This window comes from Lithobates pipiens, unplaced genomic scaffold, assembly GCF_037356315.1.
Source record: "Lithobates pipiens isolate NorthernLeopardFrog02 unplaced genomic scaffold, aLitPip1_a1.2 Scaffold_16, whole genome shotgun sequence".
NCBI lineage: Eukaryota > Metazoa > Chordata > Amphibia > Anura > Ranidae > Lithobates > Lithobates pipiens.
The window spans coordinates 60,091,966-60,117,634 of NW_027507748.1; the positions used below are offsets into that span (position 1 = coordinate 60,091,966).

The 25,669-nt window shown below is 43.3% G+C and overlaps 1 protein-coding gene across 4 annotated transcripts in view; it reads right to left on the reverse strand.

Moving 5' to 3' along the window:
• Nucleotides 1-25,669, reverse strand: part of ITSN1 (intersectin 1) — a 249,840-nt gene that overhangs the window by 152,139 nt on the left and 72,032 nt on the right. For 3 of the 4 annotated variants that reach the window (XM_077479948.1, XM_077479947.1, XM_077479950.1), the window contains exons 6-11: nucleotides 24,289-24,468; nucleotides 12,882-12,975; nucleotides 10,806-10,906; nucleotides 5,922-5,985; nucleotides 3,154-3,291; nucleotides 864-976 (exon numbers count right to left, since the gene is read on the reverse strand). In XM_077479948.1, coding sequence (XP_077336074.1) covers nucleotides 864-976; nucleotides 3,154-3,291; nucleotides 5,922-5,985; nucleotides 10,806-10,906; nucleotides 12,882-12,975; nucleotides 24,289-24,468 — 690 coding nt within the window. The remainder of the gene's footprint in view (nucleotides 1-863; nucleotides 977-3,153; nucleotides 3,292-5,921; nucleotides 5,986-10,805; nucleotides 10,907-12,881; nucleotides 12,976-24,288; nucleotides 24,469-25,669) is intronic. The other variant, XM_077479949.1, reaches the window with a different exon arrangement.

The window sequence follows — 25,669 nt, forward strand, 5'->3', positions numbered from 1 at the left end:
AAAACAAAAAAACACAAAAAAAAAAAAAAAAAAAAACACACCTTCTAGGTATGGGGAATGACTACGCGGAGTCTTCAACAAGGGAGGGGGTGCTAAAGAAACACCAACCTTCACAAAGCCACTGCTGTATATCCTTAAAGCAGAACTAATGTATATTTTTTAAATGCAAACACAATGAAATTGCAAGTTACAAAGGGTGCATTCAGCATTCTTGCAAATCTTTGTTACCTTTTGCATAATTCACTGGGAAGTGATAATGACAGGGTGCAACTAACTGGGAAATGGCCGTCTTATGAGGGACCGATTACACCTTCGTAGGAACAAATATGCAACATGCACAAATATAATAGAATAAGAACATACAAAAAAGGGGCCTCCGTGAGGCTTCCAGAGCTGAAGCAAATAGGTCATAGAGAATCCCAGGTCCTGCACCGTGTCTGAACAGCAGCAAGGAGGCGTTCTGGAAAAGTCAAAGATGCATAGTTTGCAAGTGTGCATGAATGCACTTATTATTTTTAACTTGCAATTTCAGAGTGTGTTCTGCTTTAACACTATTTGCTGTTGTGACTACCACAGATCTACAGCGTGTTCAGTGGTAACAAAGCTTTTAAAGTATATAAAAAAAAAAAACTCAACAGGATTTAAATAATACCATAAAACACACACTGTATTTTAATTCAAGAAGAATTATGCTTATGCAAGTTAAGAAATGCATGACGTACATTTCTGAGCTTGCTTTCAAAATTAACTAAAGTTCCATCATTAACTAAAAGTAGTTTGACAATTTTCTCAAAACTGAAACTTTTAAGATTGTAGTCTCCAACTTACAAAGGCAAAAAAATAAAACAACTTAAGTTAATTACCGGGCAATTTCTTGTCTATAGGTGGAGGCTCCTCTTCTGCTGGTTCTTCTGGTAAACGCTGATCAACGGACACGGAGCTCATTATAGAAATGCCACTGCCAGATCGAACTCTCCTGTGAAAAATAAGCATACCACAAAATATAAAAAGAAATCTGCTCCCATGGTTGCTACAACTAAAGCTGCGCTCCAGGCAGTTAGATACACAAAAAGAATAAATAAATGGATGGTTTTACCTGCCAAAGGAATTTGTATTTCTTAGTACGATTTAGTACGCAAGATTTACATATGGAAATTATGTTCACCAGCATACCTGAATGCCTTCCCAGGAGCCCTCTAACTGGGTTTTATAGCAGGGGAGCAGAACAGTTTCCTGATCACAAGACCACTGTAAGGCTCTATTTCCACTAGAGCGACTCTAAAGTCATGCGATTTAGAGTACCACTTTGATCCAACTTTACACTCCCGGGATCAAATTGCTGCAGGCACCTTTTCGAAGTCACTGGCACTTTAAAGAGGAAGTAAACCCTGATGAGTTTACTTCCTTTTTCATTCCCTGCAAAGGTAAAGCATAATGGCCTACTATGCATCGCATAGTAGTCCATTATGTGTCACTTAACTGACACAAGAGCCAGCGATGTCACCGCTGTCCCCTGTAGTCCGGTGCATCCATCTTCTCGGTGGGCCTCGCTGCTCCGCCGCTGTCATTCGGCGAAACCGCAATGACGTCACTCCCGCGTATGCGCACGGGAGCGGCCACGCGCGGCATATTCGCCGTTGACAGCGCCGCGCTCAGTGCGCATGCGCGCCGCTTTCTGTCGGCAAGTATCTCCTAAACCGTGTAGGTGATATTTATTGGACCTACAGGTAAGCCTTAATCTAGGCTTACCTGTAGGTCAAAGTGTGTTGTAAGGGTTTACAACCATTTTAAGTCCCACTAATTAGAAAAGGTGTCATTGAAATCAATGGGCTGTGGCTTGTCATGCGACTATGTGTACAAATTAAAAAAGAAAGCTGCGCTGAAAAACATATACCATAAATAGTGCTAAATTATATCATTACCACCATAACACAAACTTTTTTTTTTGTGTACAAATTATTGATATAAACACAAAAAAAATGAAAAACAGTAATAAAAAGTAAAACGTGAATAGTCCAAAAATGATATTAAATATAAAAGCAGGAGGATGAGATGAAACTTCAATCCACTTAGGTGACTCCACACACAACACCCTCAGAGTATGAAGCAAGTGCACCCAGAAAAAGAATCCTCCACCACTAGATCCAGTGAGGCTTACCAGCTAGCAAGATCTCTTTTTGGGAGATCACACGTGCCTGTAATTTTAACCACCAATCCGGACCTTCAAGAAACACAGCTGATATCTCCAATCTGTATAGACAAAATCCTCCTTGTTCAACTGAAAGTGCCACGTCCACGGTTTTCTAATCTACTCTATCATTTGAATCGTTGTTCCAGAAGGATGAGATCCGGGGATGAGAGGGACAGAACACGGGCTACCCAGCACCCAGGTGGGTGGGTCAGGAGGAGCTCTCCCCAAGGGTTCCCAGAGTGTGGGCAGAGAGAGGGCGCCAGAGATCTTCCTGCCCACAATCCACAGCGATACTATCAGACAGGAGACTCCGTGATGCGTACAAATGTCATCAGCACACCAAGGATTCCCCAGAAGGGTCCAAAGCTTTATTGACATGGTCACACAGCACAGATACGGGAATGTTTCAGAACCACACAAAAGACACCTTCGTCAGGCAAGTGTCACTGACATGCATGGTTCCTGAAACGTTGCTCTATGTGTACGGTGTGACCATGTGAATAAAGCTTTGGACCCTTCTGAGGAATCTGCTGGAGACAGCTCGGTCAGTGTGCTTGGAATGTATTCTCATCATGGAATGTATTCTGCCACCCCATACATGAATTACAAGGTCAGAAAGGTGTTACCTTTCGTTATATAATTCGATGTACATCATAGAGACTGAAGTAGGGGCCTGCAAAGTTCTGAAAACATTGCACTGCTGTGCTATATTGTTCAAATAAAACGTTGCGCAGCACATGATTTATTCATCTGTGATTCGCACACGTTAGTATGGGACATGATTAGTGCTAGCAGCTGTCATTACACTATTATAAGATAGGGGAAACTTGATTTGGTAGCTCGCAAGACGTTTGCACTACAAAAAAGTATGGTAAAGGGGGATAGAAAACAATCCCATAAAATTTACATACTTTGTGTATAAATAAAACACCGTCTTTCCAGGTGAAAATTGAGTTTCTCACCTGAACGACGGTGGCACGTAATCTGGAGGAAGCACTGGAGGGAGCGGCTGGCCAGACATTGCAACGTCTATTAAGTGCATAGCCAAGATGAACTCTTCTGCTGTTAACTTCCCATCTTGATCGATGTCGGAAAGATTCCTGGGATAGAATAAAAGAAAAAAATATGCCATAAACTAAGCTGGAGATCACAATGCAGGTAAAACTTTAAGGAGAAAAAAAAAAAAAAGGAACCCGACCCCGACTTTACATTTTATTTTTGTTGGTAGATGCTGATGGAGTTAAAGCTTATCTATACCCCAAAACAATATTTGTTACACCACCACCCCCCCCCCCCCGCTCTATTTTAACATGCAGATCCTGTCAGTAACACTTCCTGTCCTAACAATGCACATTCACTATACTGTAAATATGGAGATCTCCTCTAGAGCCGTGATGTTTTGGGGCTGTCGCTGGGCAACACGGACTTTCAACTCCCTCCAAAGGTTTTCTATGGGGTTGAAATCTGGAAACTGGCTAGGTCACTCCAGGACCTTGAAATGCTTATGAAGCCACTCATTCATTGCCCAGGCGGTTTTCCTGGGATCATTGTCATACTGAAAGACCCAGACACGTTTCATCTTCAATGCCCTTGCTGATGAGAGGAGGTTTGCACTCAAAATCTCACGATATATGGCCCCATTCATTCTTTCATGTACACGGATCAGTCGCCCTGTTCCCTTAGCAGAGAAACAGCCCCAAAGCATGATGTTGCTACCCCCATTATTCACAGTAGGTATGGTGTTCTTTGGTTGCAACTCAGCATTCTCTCTCCTCCAAAAACAGTTCTACTTTGGTTTCATCTGACCATATGACATTCTCCCAATCTTCTTCTGGATCATCCAAATGCTCTCCAGCAAACCTCAGACGGGCCTGGACATGTACTGGCTTAAGCAGGGGGACATGTCTGGCACTACAGGATCTGAGTCCCTGGCGGCGTAGTGTGTTACTGACGGTAGCCTTTGTTACGTTGGTCCCAGCTCTCTGCAGGTCTCTGCAGGTCATTCACTAGGTCCCTCCGTGTGGTTCTGCGATTTTTGCTCACCGTTCTTGTGATCATTTTGACCCCACGGGGTGAGATCTTGCGTGGAGCCCTAGATCGAGGGAAATTATCAGTGGTCTTGTATGTCTTCCATTTTCTAATTATTGTTCCCAACAGTTGATTTCTTCACACCAAGCTGCTTGCCTATTGCAGATTCAGTATTCCCAGCCTGGTGCAGGTCTACAATTTTGTTTCTGGTGTCCTTCGACAGCTCTTTGGTCTTCACCATAGTTGAGTTTGGAGTGTGACTGTGAGGTTGTGGACAGGTGTCTTTTATACTGATAAGTTCAAACAGGTGCCATTAATACAGGTAATGAGTGGAGGACAGAGGAGCCTCTTGAAGAAGAAGATACAGGTCTGTGAGACTTATTTTCCACCATAATTTGCAAATAAATTCTTTCAAAAATCAGACAGACAATGTGATTGTCTGGATTTGTTTCCACATTTTGTCTCTCATAGTTGAGGTATACCTATGATGACAATTACAGGCCTCTCTCACCTTTTTAAGTGGGAGAACTTGCACAATTGGTGTCTGACTAAATACTTTTTTGCCCCACTGTAAGAAGCCAGGGCCTGCTTTAGTTCACAAGGCACCTCATAGATTAAAAAAAAAACAAAAAAACACACGTTTGGTTGGACTGACACTTTGGAACTCAAGTACAGCTTTGGATCCCCTTACATATGCCTGTAAGCAAAAATCTCTTACATGCACACAGTCCTTGAAACAAGCGGTTAGGAGATTTATCGATTGGACCTATCAAAAAAAAAAAAAAAAACTACAATTTGGGATGGAGTGATAATCTAATATAGAATATAAAACTATGGTGCGTTAATAATTAAATGTCAATGCATATATTAACCAGCACTCCATAGAACATTATCTGAAAGATTCATTGAAGAATGATCACATCACAAGAGACCGAGTGCAACGTTTCAGAGCTGCGCAGGACCCCTTCTTCACATGCCTGACGAAGGGGTCCTGCACAGTTCTGAAACATTGCACTGATTCTTGTGTTGCGATTATTCTTCAATAAATATTTCCGATGATAATAGATGATCTGTGGTGTGCTGGAGAATATCTGCATTGATCTGTGATGTTCCCGGTCTCCATCTGGCAGTTGCTGCAGCACCCGCTACTTCTATTCCAGCAAGGTGTGTGATGGGAATATTGACACTACCTTAGTAATGCATGGGTAGCAGCTTATAGCCTCTAGAACAGGGATCTGCAATTAGCAGACCTCCAGCTGTTGCAAAACTACAAGTCCCATCATGCCTCTGGGTGTCATGCTTGCAGCTGTCATAGTCTTGCTATGCCTCATGGGACTTGTAGTTCTGGAACAGCTGGAGGTCCACTAATTGCATATCCCTGCTCTAGAATGACAATGGAAAACTTGTGGAGAAAGAAAAACAACCAGTTCCAATTAAATCATAAACACAAAAGAATTCAGTTTTACTAAACCTGACATAAAATCAAATCAGTAGAGTCAGTGACGTCTAAAATAACTACTTTTAAAAATTCCTTACCAAAATCTTTTACCAGCAACAGGAAGTTAAATTATCCAATTGAACCTTATCTAATTTTATAAAAACAAGGATATTGAGCTTAGACATTTAATCGAAATACAAATTTTTGAGAATATTACAATAAACATGTAAACAAACAGGATGGATGAACTTTTAGCAGTCTTACCAAATTGTCGCCAGCTGGGCTTGGGGTAAACTAGATTGCATAAGAATAGTTCTAGCTTGTGGACCTGAAAAAGGAAATTGAAACATTACATACAGCACAAACCTCAAGATTGAGCCTAGGTTCACACTGCTGCAGGATTGAAATCGTGTGAATTCAGAAGAACTTGTACGATTTTATATCCGCATGTCAGTCTGACTTGTTGGGCAAATTCAGAGATATCTGTGCGGCTTCTTGCAAAAAGTAGTACAGACATTACTTTTGGGAATCGGCACGGTGTCGCACTGATTCGGACGATGCCATTGCCAGCAATAGCTGACGATTTGCCATGCATTTTAAAATGTCAAATTGCATCAATGTCAACCTGGACTAAAGCCTGGTACACAATATAAGTTCTCTTTCATTCAAGCAAGCGGGCTAAACATACAAAAACTATCCCTTATAAATAGCAAAACTAATAAATTTGGCAAATATTTTACCATTTATTGACCTCCAGTCTAGCCCACTTCTGACATTTCTTGCGTATATGCAAAAATCAGCATTTATTTTGCTGGAAACTTACTTAGAACCCCCAAACGTTATAGCTATTTAAGTAGAGGCCCTGGAGAATAAATCAGTTGTTGCAATTTTTATCTCACAATATTTGCGCAGCAGTTAATCATGTGCATTTTCAGGAAAAGCTACCCTTTAATGAATGTTGGTGCATGCAAACCCAACATAATACCCCATTTTTTAGTAAAATATAAAAGATGATATTATGCTGATAGATGCAGTGGATATAAAAAGTCTACACACCCATGTTAAAATGTCAGGTTTCAGTGATGTAAAGAAAAAAAAAAAAATGAAAAAATTAGACAAAAATAATTTCAGAACTTTTTCCACCTTTAATGAGACCTATAAACTGTACAACTCAATTGAAAAAAACAAACAGATCTTTTAGTTTGTTGAATACTTTGTGGAAGCACACTTTGATTTTATTACAGCACTCAGGGGGAGATTTACTAAAACTGAAGCATGGAAAATCTGGTGCAGCTTTGCATAGAAGCCAATCAGCTTGCGGGTTTTATTGTCAAAGCTTAATTGAACAAGCTGAATATAAAAACTGATTGGCTACCGTGCACAGCTTCAGCAGATTCTGAGTGCTCCAGTCTTAGTAAATCTCCCCCTCAGTCTTTTTGGGTATGAATCTGAGTATAGCAGCATGGCACGTTTTGACTCTTCTTTACAAAAACATTCCAAATCTGTCAGATTGCGAGGGCATCTCCTGTGCACAGCCCTCTTCAGATCACCCCACAGATTTTCAATTGGATTCTGGTCTGGGCTCTTTCTGGGCCATTCCAAAACTATAATCTTCTTCTGGCGAAGTCATTCCTTTGTGGATTTGGATGTATGTTTTTGGTTGTTCTCATGCAGAAAGATGAAGTTCCTCTTCGCGTTCAGCTTTCTAGCACAAGCCTGAAGGTTTTGTGCAAATATTGACTGGTATTTGGAACTGTTCATAACCCCCTCTACCAGCTGAAGAAAAACAGCAGCAAAGTATTATGCTGCCACTACCATGCTTAATGGTGGGTATAGTGTTCTGTTGGTGATGTGCAGTGTTGCGTTTGCACCAAACATATCTTTTGGAATTATAGCCAAAAAAGTTCAACCTTGGTTTCATCAGACCATAACATTTTCCCACATGCTTATGAGAGTCTTCAGATGCATTTTTGCACAATTTAGCCGGGCTTGGGTGTTTCTCTTGGTAAGAAAAGGCTTCCGTCTTGCCACTCTACCCCATAGCCCAGACATATGAAGGATACGGGCGATTGGTGTCACATGTACCACACAGCCAGTTCTTGCCAGCTATTCCTGCAGCTCCTTTAATGTTGCTGTAGGCCTCTTGGAATCCTCCATTACTAGTTTTCTTCTTGTCTTTTCATCAATTTTGGAGGGACGTCCAGTTCTTGGTAATGTCACTGTTGTGCCATATATTCTCCACTTGATGATGACTGTCTTTACTGTGTTCCATGGCATATCATTCTTTTTTAACCTTCTCCTGACTGATGACTGATGAAAATAAGATCCCTCTGATGCTTTGGAAGCGGACCATGGCTTTTGCTGTAGGATGCGACTAAGAAAAGGTCAGGAAAGACCTACTAGAACAGCTGAACTTTATTTGGGGTTAATCAGAGGCACTCTAAATAATGGCAGGTGTGTACGGACTCTTAGTTAACCTGAGTTTGAATGTGAAATATACAGCAATATAAAATTATATTTAAATAAATAAATCTATATAATAATGTGTTCAATTATAGTTCATATGTTGAAACTTTTCTGAGTTGAATTATTGTGACTGCTCAATTTATATATCCTCCACCACTGTGCATATCGTGTCTTTAGCAGATAACGTGCATACCTTCACCAGCCGTTATAACCGCTCACCTCATACACGAGTCAGAAAGACTCAAAACAATTCCTTTCTTTCTCTCAGCTATGGTCTCATCTCTTCCATATCCGACCAGCTACTGTGCATCCACTTTACAATCGGTATCCTCCCAGGGGGGGATCACAGGAAAGATCTCTTGAATAAACTGTCCCACTGCTTCTCTCCTTCCTCCACACCAGCATTATTACTCGGTATTCCAGATCGGATATGGCTCCACATTCATGCAACAATAAATAGAGGATACATAGTGCTCTCCGTTTGCGACATTTATTAAAATGCCCCAATTAAAAAACACTTACAAGATAGTCAATTAAAACCAGCTCTGTACAATACAAATGTGTCCGCCTGCTCACCACTGTGGCTGCGTGACGTCACGGGATCAGCTCCTCCCCTCTACACACGTTCTACAGACCATTCTGATCTATTTAGAAAGCCCAATCAGAGGGCGATACGAGTGTAGAGCGGAGGAGCCTTATATTTGTTGTTGCATGAATGTGGAGCCATATCCTATCAGGAATACTGAGTAATAATGCTGGTGTGGAGGAAGAAGAGAAGCAGTGGGGCAGTTTATATGAGAGATCTTTCCTGCGATTCACCTGGGAGGCTACTGATTGGAAAGTGGATACAGAGTAGCTAGTCAAATGTGAGAGGTGAGACCATAGCTGAAAAAAAAGAAAAGGATATGTTTGGGTCGGACTCGTGTATGAGGTGAGCAGGTATAACGGCTGGTGAACATGTGCACATAATCTGCTGAAGACACGATATGCACAGTAGCGGATGATATATGAATTGAGAAGTCACAACAATTCAACGCAGAAAAGTTTCAACATATGAACTTTAATTGAACACATTATTATATAGATTTATTTACTTAAATATAATTTGATATCACTGGATATTTCACATGATAGATTACTAGTGCTGTTTGTTTATAGCACTTAGATCTTTAGGTAGGTGGCGCCAATTGTCTTTTATACACTATGAGTTTGAATGTGATTGCTTAATTCTGAACACAGCTACATCCCCAGTTATAAGAGGGTGTGCACACTTATGCAACCAAATTATTTTTTTTATTTTTATTTTTACTGCCCCTCCCTAAAAGATTTCAGTTTTTCAATTGAGTTGTACAGTTTATAGGTCATATTAAAAAGCTGGAAAAAGTTATGAACTTTATCTTTGTCTTGTTTATATACATCACAGAAACCTGACATTTTAACATGGGTGTGTAGACTTTATATCCACTGTACCCTACATGTCACGCTTTAAAATTGCAAACCCGGGTGCAACGGCGACAAACTACAGTGCCTAAAAATCTCAATAGGTGACACTTTAAAATCCTTTCCAGGATACTAGTTTGGAGTAAAGTCAGCCATACAGAATACAATTTTCTTATTCAATTTCCTTTTAGATTTAACTTCAACTATGTAGTGGATGGGCCTACCTGATTGCACACAAATTGAAAGTGTTTAGGTTTGACCTCATATTATATGGTTTAGGTAAATCTAGAAAAATTGCCCAAGAAAATGATATAATGTATGGCCAGCCTTACACAGGAGGTCTGGCCCTAGAATTATTTCTCTCACTCTGACAATCGTGGTCATATCTCACATGTGTGGTGGGATCAAAGTTTACATGTGTGTAGGACCTACATGTGTGTTGGCATTTGCACGTGAGCATGGGGGCACTTAAAAAAAAAACTGTGCCTAAAAATTTTTGTTTTTGATTGAACTTTATCATCACATAAGATGAACATCTCTTGTATAAGCATGGGCTGTGACAGGTCCTCTTTATGAAGAGATTTGGGGTCTATTAGAAAGCATCTGATCAAAATCAGATCACCTTAATCAGATGCTTTACAGGCCGGTAACAGCTTGTAAACAAAACCCCACGGGAAGTGACAAAACCCTTGTTGATTTTGGTTTCTGATATCACAGAGTGGGAGGAACAATGCAAGTTCCTCTTACCATCTATGGAATCCAATGCGATCAGTTGCATCAGTACTAGGCTCGCTGGTGGGACAGGAGAGCCTGGGTAAAGGTGGCTTCCGCTACCTGTAAATGTTCATTATTTACAGTTGCTCATTCATAGGGAATCGCCAGCTCTAAAGGATGATACCTCCAGCATTGCTGCAGTGATGACCGAGATATCACTGAGGACGGGAAGTAGTTAAAGCCCAAGAACATCCAAGATTATTTTTAGTTTTGGGTAGTGTGGGGAAAGATTATAAATGTTTCTCAGGTCTTTGTTGTTGTCCGTGTCCCTGTTTGAGCTATTACCCTTTACTTCAGTTCCAGGTGACAACATAGAAAAGGAAATCTCTCTAGAAAGGAAATCGCTTCACTTGAAACAAAAGCAGCAATAAAAAAAAAAAAAAAAAAAAAGTGGTTTGGCAGGAGTTGAGTTTTGTATTGATACACACTAGTAAACCTATGTTCCCATTTATTAGTAAATTAAGTTACCTGTAAGATGACCACTCATGGTTTTGTCATGGCTGTTGAACAACTGTCTATACTTTAGTCTTGAAGACTGTGACACGGCCCATTCAGCTGCAGGAGGGGGGCTGAAATGTCAAAAGATAAATTTACCAGAGGAACAAGTTTCTGTGATCTTACAAGTCATCAATACCTTGCTTGGTGCAATATGGTAGCCTGAGATCAACAAACATCTTGTAAAAATACCGTATAACATGCACTTTTTCCCCTAAAATCAGGGGGAAATCAGGGGTGCGTGTTATACGCCGATCCCCCACCGTTCCTAACCTTCTCGGCTGCTTTCAGGTATATTTTCGGCCGTTCTCGGGTATATTCGGCCACATTCGGCCTTTTTTCGGAAAGCCGAAAGCCACCGAGAATGGCCGAGTGCGGCGAAAAATAGGCAAAAAGGGCCGAAAATAGCCGAGAATGGCAGAGTGCGACCGAAAATAGCCGAAAACCACCAAGATACACAAGACATCCGCTCTGTATCTCGGCGGCGCCATTTTTAAAATGGCAAAGACACTGACAAGGCTGCAATCGACTGACAAGGCTGCAATGCAAGGCTGCAAATGACACTGATAAGGCTGCATTGATGGGCATTTAAATGCAAGTTTTTTTCCTTAAACTTCCCTCCTAAACTTGGGGAGTGTGTTATACACTGATAAATACGGTAAGTAGTCTATTGGTCTCCCCAAGAAAGGAGAACAGTCCAGACCAACAATTGGGTTGATGGGTTTTCTGTCTGCTACTGGGATCCAAAGGAATTCATTTTTAAAGTTTAGCAACCGTGGCACAATCCTAAGCTTAGTTCACCCTACTCCTTCAGGTGTGCCCAGTTCTCTTTTACACAGCCAGGTGATGACTGTTTTCTTTCTGTATCAAGACTCCCCTTGTATGTGGCTTTACCCCTTTAAGTGGTTGTATACTCATTTTTTTTACTTTTACCTACAGGAAAGCCTATAATAAGGCTTACCTGTAGGTAAAAAAAAATATCTCCTAAACCTGTACGGTTTAGGAGATATTCCCCTTGGTATGCGCCGCTGACTGCAGCGGCGCATGCGCACAAGGGGATTCTTGGCCTGAAAATCCGGCAGTGGCCGACCGGCCGGAATGAAATCTCCTGCGCGCATGCGCGGGAGTGACGATATGACATGCTCCCTCTGCGTTTCTTCTGGGTATCGCGGCTCCGACGCTGTGAGTGGCCGGAGCCGCGATACCCAGAAGAAATGCAGAGGGAGCATGTCAGCTCCCTCGGCGTGGATCGGGCCAGATGTCAGGGCCTCGTTCTAAGGTAAGTATTTCATAATGAGCTAGTATGCGGTGCATACTAGCTCATTATGCCTTTTGCTTTGCAGGTGTTAAAAAAAATAAAAAATTTAGCGGGTTTACTACCGCTTTTAGGACACAAGTACCTGTAATAAGGGTAGAGGTTCTTCCCACCCAATGCTCTTCAAACCTCTGAAATTTGGAGTCACTAATAAAGGACTTCACAATCCAGAGTACGGAAATTCTCTCCTCTCCAGCTGGACTACCCCAGAACCCCTCAGCCTGCATGGGCGAGAATCCCTGAGTACTCAACATTACCATCAATTCACCCCCCCCCCCTTGAAGAGGAAGTAAATCTTCCTCTTTAATTGTACCTACAGGTAAGCCTATAGTAAGGCTTACCTGTAGGTACTGTACTGTTTAGGAGATATTTACTATATACGCTGCCATCAGCGCATGCGTACTGAAGGAACCCGCTCATGCAGTTTCTTCAGTACCCGTGCTGCTAGTCACTGTGGCATCCACGGCGGTGACGTAATCACGGCTCAGGCCAATCAAAGCGCCAGAGCCTATGAACCCGGAGGTAACTATGGGAAATATGTCGGCCATGGATGCGGAGTGCGGGGCATAAAGGTAAGTATTTCATACAGGGCATAAAGGTAAGTATTTCATAACACGCTAGTATGCAATGCATACTAGCTCATTATTGCTTTTTCATATGAGTGTATGTCTGGTGAGGAAAACCCAAAATGAAAGCTCAAAGTTGGCAATTATACATAAATGTTCAAAACTTACATAGCGACATCAAAGGACTGGGCTTTCTGAAGTTTAGTGTTGACTTGGCCTCCAGCACCTGAACGGCCAAACGACGAACTCTTTGGCAATGTGGCTACAAATATATAAAAACAAAAGTTATTATAACATTTGTCATTGCACACATGTGCGTGCCACAATATCAATGGAACCAGTGAAACATGGCTGGTCACATACAGGATAAACTGACACTTTCCAAATTAGCTGTGATACAGATATTCTTTAGGGAAGGGTAGGAGGAATGTCCAAGTCAAATTTACATTTGTAATTTTTTCCTTCAAGAATGACTTATCCTTGCTCTTTAAAGAGAGGGTGGTTATGCATTCTACCAATTGCAACAGAAATTACAGTTATAGCATGAGACCATTTCACACTTTTGTTACAAGCTTGAAAAAAAAACAAAAAACTGTTATCTGTTCTTTGTTATCAAGAAAGACCAACATTGGGCTTATTATTCATGGGTTACATGAAATCTATTTAGAAACGATTCACAATACAAAGGCTTCCAGTAAACTCAGTAAATGTGGCAGAGGTTTACAGATTTAGAAAATTTATTTTTTATATACACAATAAAAAGCCTGGAATGCTTGGGGAACATGTCTTAGGATCTTTGCTCACTGTCATGTGGATGTATTTTCTATGTGCTTTAAAATGCATCTCTGAGCTTTGTTGGCAAAACATTTCATATAAAATGCACATAAAAACTTACAGGTTGTAAACCCCACCAACCGTGTACATTTGGTTTGCAAACACGAAGGTATAGGTGGCAATAAACTTAAATCTTTGAGGGTTCATTCACATCATACATGTATGAAAATTGATGGGAAAACCGCACAGGTTTAGAATGCAGACATTCGTTTTCATGCGCCTTACAGTGAGTTTTATGCACGCTGACATCAGTTTTCACGTGCGTCAGTTATGTGCCCGTTTTTTGTGCCTTTGCAGAACGCGTACAGAAAAACTGACGTATCTGCGCCATGATGTGAATGAGGCCTGTCATTTCTGAAAAGCGTTGATCTCTGTAAAGACTATGTTCTATAAAGAGACGACTATAAAAACGTGTCAATAAAAATAAAAACACTCATCATTTCTTTTACATTTGCATTTCTACATCAATATGTAAATGGTGCACTCTGACATTGAACAAATTATTTGTTTAGGAATGGAGCAGAAAAGAAATTGAGCTCATCTTTTCCTCACCATCTCTTACCATATACTATAGTTCTTTAGGTGTTACACCATTAGATATGGGGAGCTCAAATTATCAGGCAGATTGCATACCGAAACGGGATGAAAATCTAAGCTCTGACCCCAATTATCAATTCAGAGAACTACCAAAAATTGTATTATTGTGCTCACTGAAAAACCCTTTTCTGGTAGGACATTGAAGGACACGGGTAGATTTTAAAGTATAACTAAAGAAAAAACGTAATTTCATTTTAAAAAGATTGGGGGGGGGGGGGGAGGGGAGAACACCTATTAGATTGTTATTGCCTTCTGTGACCCCGTTGGGAAATCTCACCAACTCTATTGTTCTATTGGGAGTCGGGAGGGGGCAAACTTTCATGCGGTAATAGATTTGCTCGCAGGATTGTTTGGCTTGCGAAACCAGGGACGCTTTTGTCCCTCAGCAGGCACCTCGGACTGGGAACGCTTACCCCCCAACCCGGGCGGACAAAAAAAATCTGCTGAGCGGAAACGGCGTGGCTCCTTACCTTTTCTGGGAGCAACATACTCTTAACCCCAGTAACATTCTTAATAATGTCATCCAGTGAGGCACCAAATAGCCTCACTCCCTGGAAGGGCAAGTCCACCAGTGCTTTTTTAGATGCCTGGTGCGCAGACCAGCATTTCAGCCAAATCAGGCGACGTAGCACTCAGGGGCGGACTGACCATTGGGCTACTCGGGCACTGCCCGAGGGCCCCATGCAACTAGGGGGCCCCATCATGGTTGCCAGCCTCAGTAAAACCAGGGACAGTATGTAAATCCCGAGATTATAGCTGCCCCACCTCTCCAGTACCTTCTCAGCCAATAGAAACATGCATGTGTGTACTGTGTGATTGTATACTGTGTGTGTGTTTGTGTATACTATGTGGCCCCATAATCTCTGATTGCCTGGGGGCCCAATAATCTCCTATTGCCCGGGGGCCCCATGAGTTGTCAGTCCGCCCCTGGTAGCACTACTGCCGATACAGAGGCTCTAGAGAGCAAGGGGGCCATATCCAAGGCGGCATTAGAAACCTACTTAAGGTCCTGCACCAACTTGTCCGCCAGCTCCAAGCAGACCGGGGAAGCCCGTTGCTTCTCCAACTCACAGTGTAACAATTTTTCCCATTCAGTAAGCGTCTGACACCAGGGCCGTGGTCAACACTGGCCGCAATGCTGACCCCACCACTGTAAACATGGACCGGGCAACCGCCTCGTCCTTCTGTCGGCAGGGTCCTTGAAAGAGGGAGTCCCATCCCCCGGAATCGTGATTAGCTTGTTTAACCTGTATACTGGGGGGGGTCAACAATCGGAGGAGATGTCCATTTCTTCAGCAACTCTCCTCAAAGGGGTAACACACCGCCATGCGTTTCGGAACTGAGGTTTTCCCCACTCCTTGTGAATAAACTTATCAAAAAATAGGTTTGGTAAGGAAACACCTTAGCCGTGCGAGCCAGCTTGTGGGACCCGAAAGGGACCAACACCTCTGTAGATGCCCCCGTTGCATCCTCCATCTTGAGGGTATCCCGCACTGCTGTAATAATTGCTCCTACAAGCGCCTTTTCCTGCGCTGACCAGGACACTGAATCATCCTCACTGTCCCAACGGTCCTGGTTCGCATACTCTGATATGTCAGAACAGGGGCTGCCTGTCACATTAGGGCCAGAGTCTGAATCAGAGCTTTCCCCAGAAGACGGTGGGGACGGTTTTTACCCCCCCTTGCTCCCGCACACCGCTTCCACCCCGGCAACAAAGGCCTCCAGGACCGTCGACAGAGCAGCCATAGGCACCGTAGGTGAAGGGGAACCAGTTGCAATAACAGGAATGTCTGGGGAGGAAGCGCCAGCTTCCGACATAATGCTGACCCACACTCGCCTGTCACCACTTAGGGACTTGAGCAAGTCACACAAAATGTCCACCCTCCTAGCTGCCATAGACTGAGGGGCCCCCCCCGCAGGACTCGCCACACTGACCCGGGTATTGCGCTGTGCTGCTGCTGTCCGCTCTCCCCTGTGTCATCCACAAGGTGTGTGTGAAAAGCGTGCTGTTCTAGAAGGAAACAAGAACCCAGCACTAGAGGCAAAACTACCGGAGGCTACTAGAAAATGTCCGCCAACTGTTTCAGCAAAAACTTCTGAAGGCGCAGAGAAAATAGCCGCTGAACTTCCAGAAAATGTCTGAAAGGTAAAAACTGCCTGTGGCTGCAAAAAAGTGACCGCAGAATGCGCGGCAGCCTCCCCACATGTCAAAAACAGCACAAAAACCCCACCATGGCCCAGAAACAGGGAAGAGGACGAGCGGACCCCCAACACCCAGCGCAGCCCCCTGCCAGGACCCAAAGACCCCCAGCCAGGTACATGCACTGTACCCCCATGTGCCCAGTCACACAGCAGCCCATAGTATGGGGAGGAGGGAAGGGACAGGGAGAGAAGAAAGGGAGAGTGAGAGATCCCCTAGTCGACCTCCAAGGGAAAGCCCAGCTGCTCCATCCTGCCGAGACATGTGGAACCATACTTACCCCTCCCCTGCAGGGACTGCTGGACACATTTTACAGACAGACCCATCACCCGAGCAGTACGGGGTAGCTGTCGGCCACGGCACACTGATACAGATAGCAGTAGCCCGGTCATATGTGTGCCCAAGAGCATATAGCTCACACTCGAATGCCAGGCTGGGGAGACTACCAGGATCTATATTATATTATCCAGCCTGTCACCCAGCCCGGCTGTTGATTGTAGATCACAGGAATCAAAAATTCAGAAAAAAGAAAAAAAAATTCCCAGAACCAATGGTCCCACTGGGAGCCAGGTCCTTCTACACTAGGCAGAAAAAAAAAACTGAGCTGCTGAATGCAGTGTGAGGGGTTATAGCCAGCAGGACCGCCCCCTGGGCGGTACTGTGCAAGTGTTACTGTTTTTAACACTTTCTACCTAGTTGTCTCCTAAAGGGGCGATATAACCCTAAGGCCAAGATGAAGATGCTGTGTCCATCAATGAACAAAAGAGAAATAAAAGTTTACAATAAAACACAACAAAAACAAAAGCTTCAAAATTTACAAACCCAGATTTAGGCAATGGCTTCATAGCCGGTGATTCTGCAATGTAATACTGGTAAATTTTGCCAAATATCAATACTCAATCTAGCCAAGATAAGAGGTTAATCTACACTTGTCAAAGTGTATACCTAAAGGATTTGGAAAGTATGGTAGTGAGAAACGTACTATCTTCTGGTCACAGTTTAAGCACAGGGCGATAGGTAGCACTTTACTACTTCAAACAGATTCAAGGATCAGAGAAAGCCGCTGTTAAAAGGAGTATCCAGTCAAAAGAAAAAGCAGGATTAGGAAATCAGGGGTAAGAAGAGAAGCAGACAAGAACAAGAGAAGGAATGGGTAAGGAAGAAGCATAGGGAATTGGGGGGGGGGGGGGGGGGGAGATTACCCTCCGGCGGGCAGGCACCACCAACTATCCCCAGGCCAAGAAGCAACTAACTGGTAGCTTGACCATCAGCCGGTATATGTTGGGCCACAGTCTGCAGGTATTCATCTGTACAGGTGAAATATCTCCATGGCCTCCAATGCTCCCTGAAGCCCTCCTCATTATTATTCAGGGTGGCAGTTAATTCCTCTATATGTAAGATATCATTGATTTTGGCGTACCACAGGACCTAAATCAGGGGTTGTGACTGCCTCCAGAGTGAAGGAATGCAAGCTCTAGCTGCATTCACCAAATGTATAGTGAGATTTTTTGCATCTCCCGAAGGGTATCCCAGTCAGGTGCAAGAGGCACATCGTTGGATTTCCACCTGGATCAACCGATGTCAAAATGTTTAATGGTATCTGTCACATCCGCCCAGAACGACCCCAGAAGCGGGCATGGCCAGAATATGTGAATGACCAGGCTTCTGACCCAGGCCAACATGATGGCATCTGTCATTAAAATCTTTAAATAATAAAAAAAAATAAAAAATAAAAAAACAACACACAAGAGAAAGGGACTTCAACTTCATAGCTGAATTGCTGAACTACCAAATGAGGGACAATCTGGTCATTGACAGGGAAAAAAAAAAAAAAATCTGTCTCGAGGTCAGGCCGATGTTGGGAAAATTGTTGGAAAAAGATGGTGGCTCCTTCAAGGCCATTCCTTATGTGCAGTTTCATTCAAGACTGCTGCAATACAGTATCCTGTCAAGGGTTACAGGCAAGACCTTGTTTCTTCGGATACGAGGCCCGGGTACCATTCAATTCGGCCAAAAAGAGAATTTGATTGGATCTGGATGCATGGCTAGCCCCAGCAAGGTGTGCTCCAGTGAAGCTCAGCACAGAACATCTTTACTCGTGACCAACACCTTAGACACTGGCAAAAAAACAGAGGTACTCCCACAAGTGGGAGGGGTTATATAGGGAGTGCACTTTTTAATTTAGGGCGTGCCTGAAGGTGGCCTATAACCCACATAGTAATTACTATGGCTCTGTGGCCCAACGATAAGAAATATGCACTGTTATTGTACTAATGACATTGGCAGGGAAGGGGTTAACATCAGGGGTGATCAAGGGGTTAAATGTGTTCCCTGGAAGTGCTTCCTAACTGTATGGGGGATGTGTTGCCTGGGGAAACACACAGATCCATTACTCTTGTATAGCAGAAAGACAGGATGTGTGATCTCCCCAGTCAGAATGGAGATTTGCCTCGTTTACACAGACAGATCCCTGTTCTGTTACTGAGGGGAACTATTGTGGGTGGCCGTTGGACAGAGTCCACCGGACCCACTGACTGGCTCCCCTGCTGGCCAGTAGGCACACGTTCACCTACAAATCACTGTGTACAAACGGATGTACAATGGCGGCGATTCACGGGAAGCAGCCACATTGCCAAAGTACAACTGTGGCGATTGGTCCTTAAGAGGTTAATAAAAAAAAAATAATAATAAAAATAAAAGTTTAAAAACACCCCCCTCCAATTGCTATCCATCCAAGTGCGTTATTCCTGCACGCATATTTAAACTATGGTCGAGCCACACGTGAGGTATTGTCGCAAATGCCAGTGACAGCAATACTAATAGCACCAGACCTCCTGTGTATCTCTATACAGGTAACCTGTAAAGGGCGTTTAAAGCGTCTCCTATAGAAAATTTTAGGCACCGTAGTTTGTCGCCATTCCACGGGCAGATGCAATTTTAATGCGTAGGGGTTAAGTAATTTTTTTAGCAAATAAAAAAAAATAGATTTTTACATGTAGGAGCAAAGTGTCAGAATTGTCCCAGATGGCAAGTGGTTAAAGTCTTGTTGAATGGTTGCCAATGTAGGGCGCAAATAACATTAGAAGAAAAGATTGGGACTCCACTTAAAAAAAAAAAAAAAAAAAATGCTTGCAGGGGAGATTACGATGTTCTACAGAATGTAATTATATGATTAGATCTCTAGTTGCGTTATGAGTCACATTTACTATGTATCTGAAAGTTTGCACAGTTAAATAATGTGTTTAACCCAATATAGAAAGATAAATATCATGCAGAAAGGTTGTCCCCCAATGGCTGATAATGTAAATAGACAACTCCAGGTTGTGGTCGATTAAATTGTAACAATTTATGACAGCAATGCTGCTTGCATTTCCCTGAATCAAGGAATCAGACTTCCTTAGTTTGGTACAAGAATCAAAATACTTAAAGATACATTTCTGAGCATTTTATGGTAGGGGGGTTCTTCTTCAAGCAACTGCTTTCATATGAAAATATATATATATTTTTAATACACACATTGTACTATTTTTCATTAACTTGGGTGCTAGTGGTGTACTCATTCCCCACCGCTTTGAGTACCAGTCAGACACAGAAAATTCACAGTCAGGATACGGTGAAGGGCAAGGCCCACCAGCAAGAGCTCTTGAAAGCGTTTCCCACCACTTATCCATGGGGTATTTAAACACAGCCGTGTCCTCTACAGCAGTGGTTCTCAACCTCAGTCCTCAAGTAACCCCAAGGGGTCATGTTTTGGGAATTTCCCTTATATAAAATAGCCCTCATCAATACTATGTCATTGATAATGATTTAAAGCAGCTGTGCAAATTAAAGAAAATACCTGAAAACATGGCCTGTTGGGGGTAATGAGGGCTGAGGTTGAGAACCACTGCTCCACAGGGATGGTATCGTAAGTGCCTTGTAAAGGAGGAACGTGGTCTGTCAGTAGGAATAAGCCACAGAAGCCTTACACAAATGGATATAAGGTTTATAAGCTCTTGAGAGGAGCAAACAAATACCATGGTGCTACCAAGGTCCATACAGAAATTGTTTAAAAGTGGGCCAAAAGAAAAGTCTTTCCTCCCTTAGGGGTTTTAAATGACTCAGGACTTGAAATACAACTAGGCATGTCCTCCAGTTTCAAAGTTGTGAACAGTGCATCAATCAAGAGCCAAAAACAGACCACCCTAAGCTTGCCAGTAACAGCAGTAGCCTGCAACTCCCCAGGGGGAAGCTCATCAGTGCAGGACCTAATACAGTATCAAACCCAAAACCAAAAATGTAATATATTGCAGCTTGCCAATCAGATGTGGTGGCTGCATTATATTCATTTTCTTTGGCTTTTTACCCCTCTGTTTTCATCTGGTGATCTGGCCAGTAACATATCTATTTGGCCAGCAACATCCCCTTTTGGGATAAAGATTTTGCATGAATAAAAGCGATTGATTTTAATCACCCCTGTCAGTGTTAAAGAGGAAGTAAACCCTGATGGGTTTACTTCCCCTTTCATTCCCTGCAAAGGCAAAGCATAATGGACTACTATGCATCGCATAGTAGTCCATTATGTGTCAGTTACCTGACACAGGAGCCAGCGAAGTCACCGCTGTCCCCTGTAGTCCGGTGCATCCATCTTCTCGGTGGGGTCTCGCTGCTCCGCCGCTGTCATTCGGCGAAGCCGCGATGACATCACTCCCGCGCATGAGCACGGGAGCCGACACGCGCGGCATCTTCATCGTTGATGGTCCGTAGACAGCGGTGCCTGTCTTTCGACAAATATCTCCTAAACCGTGTAGGTTTAGGAGATATTTCTTGGACCTACAGGTAAGCCTTAATCTAGGCTTACCTGTAGGTCAAAGTGTGTTGTAAGGGTTTACAACCACTTTAAGTGGTTTGCTTCATCCACATAAACTGATACATTCTGATGGAGAGCTTGCGCTTTTCAAAAACAAGAGACTTGCTGCCTGGATCACCAGATGAAAACTTAAAGCCTAAAAAAAATAAACGAATGTAGCCATGACATCTAAGAATTGGTAAGTGACAACATAATAAAGGTTTGCTTTTGGGTTTGTTACCGCTTGAAGGGACTCAGACAGACTCTACAGTTGAACTCAGAAGCCACTAGAGCAGTGGGTGAATCAGATACAGAAGCTGCTGGACAGAGCGCAGGAGAACCCCCTTGGACTCTGATCAGTCAGCAAATAACTGGAGGATCTGTACGAACGTGTAGCATGCAGTGATAAAAACCTCACCTGAGTTGGCAGAAGAGCCAGCCACACCATACGAAGTTAAAAGGGGACTTAGAGGATGGGAGAGTTTCTAAGAGCAGATAGCAACACGACTCCAGGCTGCAGAAGGTGGTGTCGTCAGTAGGTGCAAGTCACCACAGAACAGTTAGAAGAAAGTAAGCTGGGAGCACATGGTAAAGCGGGACTGCCCACTGCATGTCTAGGATTAGCAATGTTGACAATGCATGGTGGTAAGGCAACACATAGGCTCAGGGTAAGAGGCAAGGTGTCAAGTACTCATGAAACCCTGACAGCTGGTAGCAGGTGATGGTTGGATGGCCGGAGGTAACCAGAGTCACTGTAGGCTGAAAGCAGGAATGGGTCAAAGTTCCACGTGGCTCTTTACAATTAGGAGCAGCAGAGAGATGCTGTCTGGACTGTGTACGGTGCCAAAGAGCATGAGTGCTACTCCACCTAGCAGATGATGTCAGCACTTCGTCCCAGAGCATTAATCCCTTCCATGGAGAGACTTGGTGGGAAATGGAAAAATAATGGTGCCCAATATTCTGTACAAATGAAGAATTTTCTGATGCTCTAACAGACCACACTGATTAATTTTCAGAGACAGGTAAAGTACTGAGGCAATGCCAGAACCTCTGAACCTGGAAAGTGCTCTGCCCTAGTTTTTTTTATCAGAATGTTCTCTAGAAAGTTCCCCATGCAGAATCAAGTACAAAACCGACACATCCCTGATAACATCAGGTTCAGCAGGGTCCAGATGCAGCTCTCCAAAAGCAAGGCTGAAGGACACTGCTTTGGATCGCTGCATTGGAGAGAAAACTAAAGCACTGGTATAGAGAAGAGAATAGATCTGTCCCATCAGGAAACTTGCAAAAATGAGACATGCTAATATGAGGGAGACATTATGAGCTGGCCTACAGTTTGTAAGTTTTCAATTCTCTAAGCAGTTGGATAACCCAATGTGCCTCTTATTGAGTGAGAAAGAAAATTAAGTGAATTAATGGCCAGACTATGGACATTCAAGTTTTTACTGATTCTTTCATGGAAAGTTAAAAAAAAAAAAAAAAAAAAATAGATGACTGAAGGTCCACTTTAACCACTTCAATACCGGGCACTTAAACACCTTCCTGCCCAGACCAATTTTGAGCTTTCAGCGCTGTCGCACTTTGAATGACAATTGCGCGGTCATGCTACACTGTACCCAAATGAAATTTTTATCATTTTTTTCCCACAAATAGAGCTTTCTTTTGGTGGTATTTGATCACCTCTGCGGTTTTTATTTTTTGCGCTACAAATAAAAAAATACCGAAAATGTTGAGAAAAAAAAAATGTTTTTTTTTGTTTCAGTTTTAAAACTTTGTAAATAAGTACGTTTTCTCCTTCACTGATGGGCACTGATGGGGCTACACTGATGGGCACTGATGATGTGGCACGGATGGGCACTGATGATGTGGCACGGATGGACACTGATAGGTGGCACGGATTGGCATGGATGGGCGGCACAGGTGGGCACTCATAGGCGGCACAGGTGGGCACTCATAGGCGGCACAGGTGGGCACTCATAGGCGGCACAGGTGGGCACTCATAGGCGGCACAGGTGGGCACTCATAGGCGGCACAGGTGGGCACTCATAGGCGGCACAGGTGGGCACTCATAGGCGGCACAGGTGTTGGCATACTGTACTAATGGATGCCAATCAGTGCCAAACAATGCATGCCAATCAGTGATGCCCATTGTGGCCACTGATTGGCATCCATTGTGCTGACTGGCATCCCTGGTGGTCTAGGGAGGATTACCTTTTCCATGGTGGTCTGGTGGCGTCCCTGGTGGTCCAGTGTGGGCATCCTCGGGGGGGCTGTGCTGATAATCAATCAGCACAGACCCCCCCTGTCAGAGGAGCAGCCGATCGGCTCTCCTCTACTCGCGTCTGACAGACACGAGTGAGGAAAAGCCGATCACCGGCTCTTCCCATTTACACTGTGATCAACCGTGATTGGACACGGCTGATCACGTGGTAAAGAGTCTCCGTTGGACTGACACCCCGCAACAACGATCGCCGCGATGCGGGCCCCCGGGGGCGCGCAGCGGCTCATAATCCTGATCACGCCATATGACGTCCGATCAGGATTATGAAACCACTTTGCCACCGTCAATTGCCTATAGGGTGGGCGGCAAGTGGTTAATCAGTACATGTGCTTAAAATTGAGCCTCACTGACTTCTATAGCTGCAAGAACTGCAGAGAAATTCATTCTCAAAATTCCACAGCAGAAGCACTAAAGTAATTTAAGTTTTTCAGCAGCTCATTCCCACTCTATATTCCCTTTCCAGGGAACCTATTCTGTGTCCTAGATAATAGGATGTAAGGCAGGATGTGGCACTGCTGGAAGAGCTGAGCTGCCAAGTTACTGCTGAGAAAGGGGAGCAGAGCTGCTGAGAGATGATAAATTCTGTGTTTCTGCTGTGAATGGAGTAGTATATTGCTCCGCAGTGCCTGTAGCTAAAAGGGCAACAAGCAAAGGCTTGTTTTAAAGATCGTTTGCTGTGGTTAAGAATATGTAAATACTTAAATGTCCAAAGCCCAGCAATAGGTTCAGTCTAGGGACAATAAAAGTACTGTACAATCCAAAAAGGGACACAAATTGTTCAAATTGATCTAAAAAAATGGAAAGATGCAATCAGGATTAGTTTTAAGCAGCATACCGGAGTGAGCAAAAGCGGGTAATGACTGGATTACAGCAGGAGCTCCATTAGCCAGAGGTGGCACTGAAGTACCAGGAACAGAAGACACTAGAGGAGGAGACATCCCTACTACAGGGATAGGAGGCATTGGCACAGGGGCTACAGCTGCAAGAGGAGGCATGGCAGTGATTCCACCTATACCTGCAAAACACAAAACAGAGTACCCTTAGACATACTGTATCAGCATTTGCACAATAACCAGTCTTTTGTCCCAGTGCTGTATCAATCACACACACACACACCTGGATAATGTGAAAGTCATATGAAGCAGGACATCTCGTTAACTGCTCAAACCAGAGGCAGATAGAAAGTGGATACGTCAAAAAGGTCCAAGTCAGAACATTCAAACCCTTAGAATATTGAAAATCTGTTGGACGGCGTTTATTAAACCAACTCACGACATAATAAACCAACATAGAAAATGTACTGTATACACCAGCGAACAGCAGCAAACTGGTATAAGACTTCTACCGCATGCACCTTATGTTAGAACGCTCAGTGTGAATCAGTTCTGACTCAAAACAAATGTCAAAGTAACGTGCAATTGTGATGAAATTCTTTGCATTATGCATTAGCCTGTCAATCAACAAAACATGTAGAGTTAATGGAAATATAAAAAGAAGGCAACAAGAGGAGTTTGCACTGTATATCCATCTTCCACTGTTAGGAGAAGATTACCTGCTGTCAGGAACTGGTGGCCATTTAGGTTTGCAGCATACCTGCATATTTCAGCCCTGCATGTTTTCAAAAGTAAAGCTACTCTTAACTGTATCTATTGAGTTTAGGCGTTTTAAAAACGGTTATACATACACAGTGCATTCATAAAGTGTTCAAACCACTTTCACTTTTTTCAGATTTAGAAGGGCCTTAGTAAGAGGGGTGACCAAGAACTCGATGGTCACTCTGAGCACAAGGGATCCTGTTTGGAGATGGTACAAAGTTCCAGAAGGGCAACCATCAATGCAGCCTTCCACCGTTCTAGGCTTTATAACAGAGCGAGTACATGGAAGCCTCTCCTCAGAGCAAAACACACATGAAATCCTGCTTAGAATTTGCCAAAAAAAAGAAGCGGAAGGAATATCAGACTGAGGGACAAGATACTCTGGTCTGGAAAGCTGAATGGAGCAGAGCAGTGGGTGGTCCTTAAGCAGTTAAAGTGTCACCTGTGGAAAATATAAGGTACTGAAGTTTGTCGCCATTTTAGGGCCAAGCGCAAAATTTAAATTTTGACATGTTTGCTATCTATTTCCTTCGTGCAATCTCATCTATATTTTTACCAAAAATTGGGTAATTTATTGCGGTTGGGTGCCCTAAAATCGACTTTACTGTATTTTGTAATGAA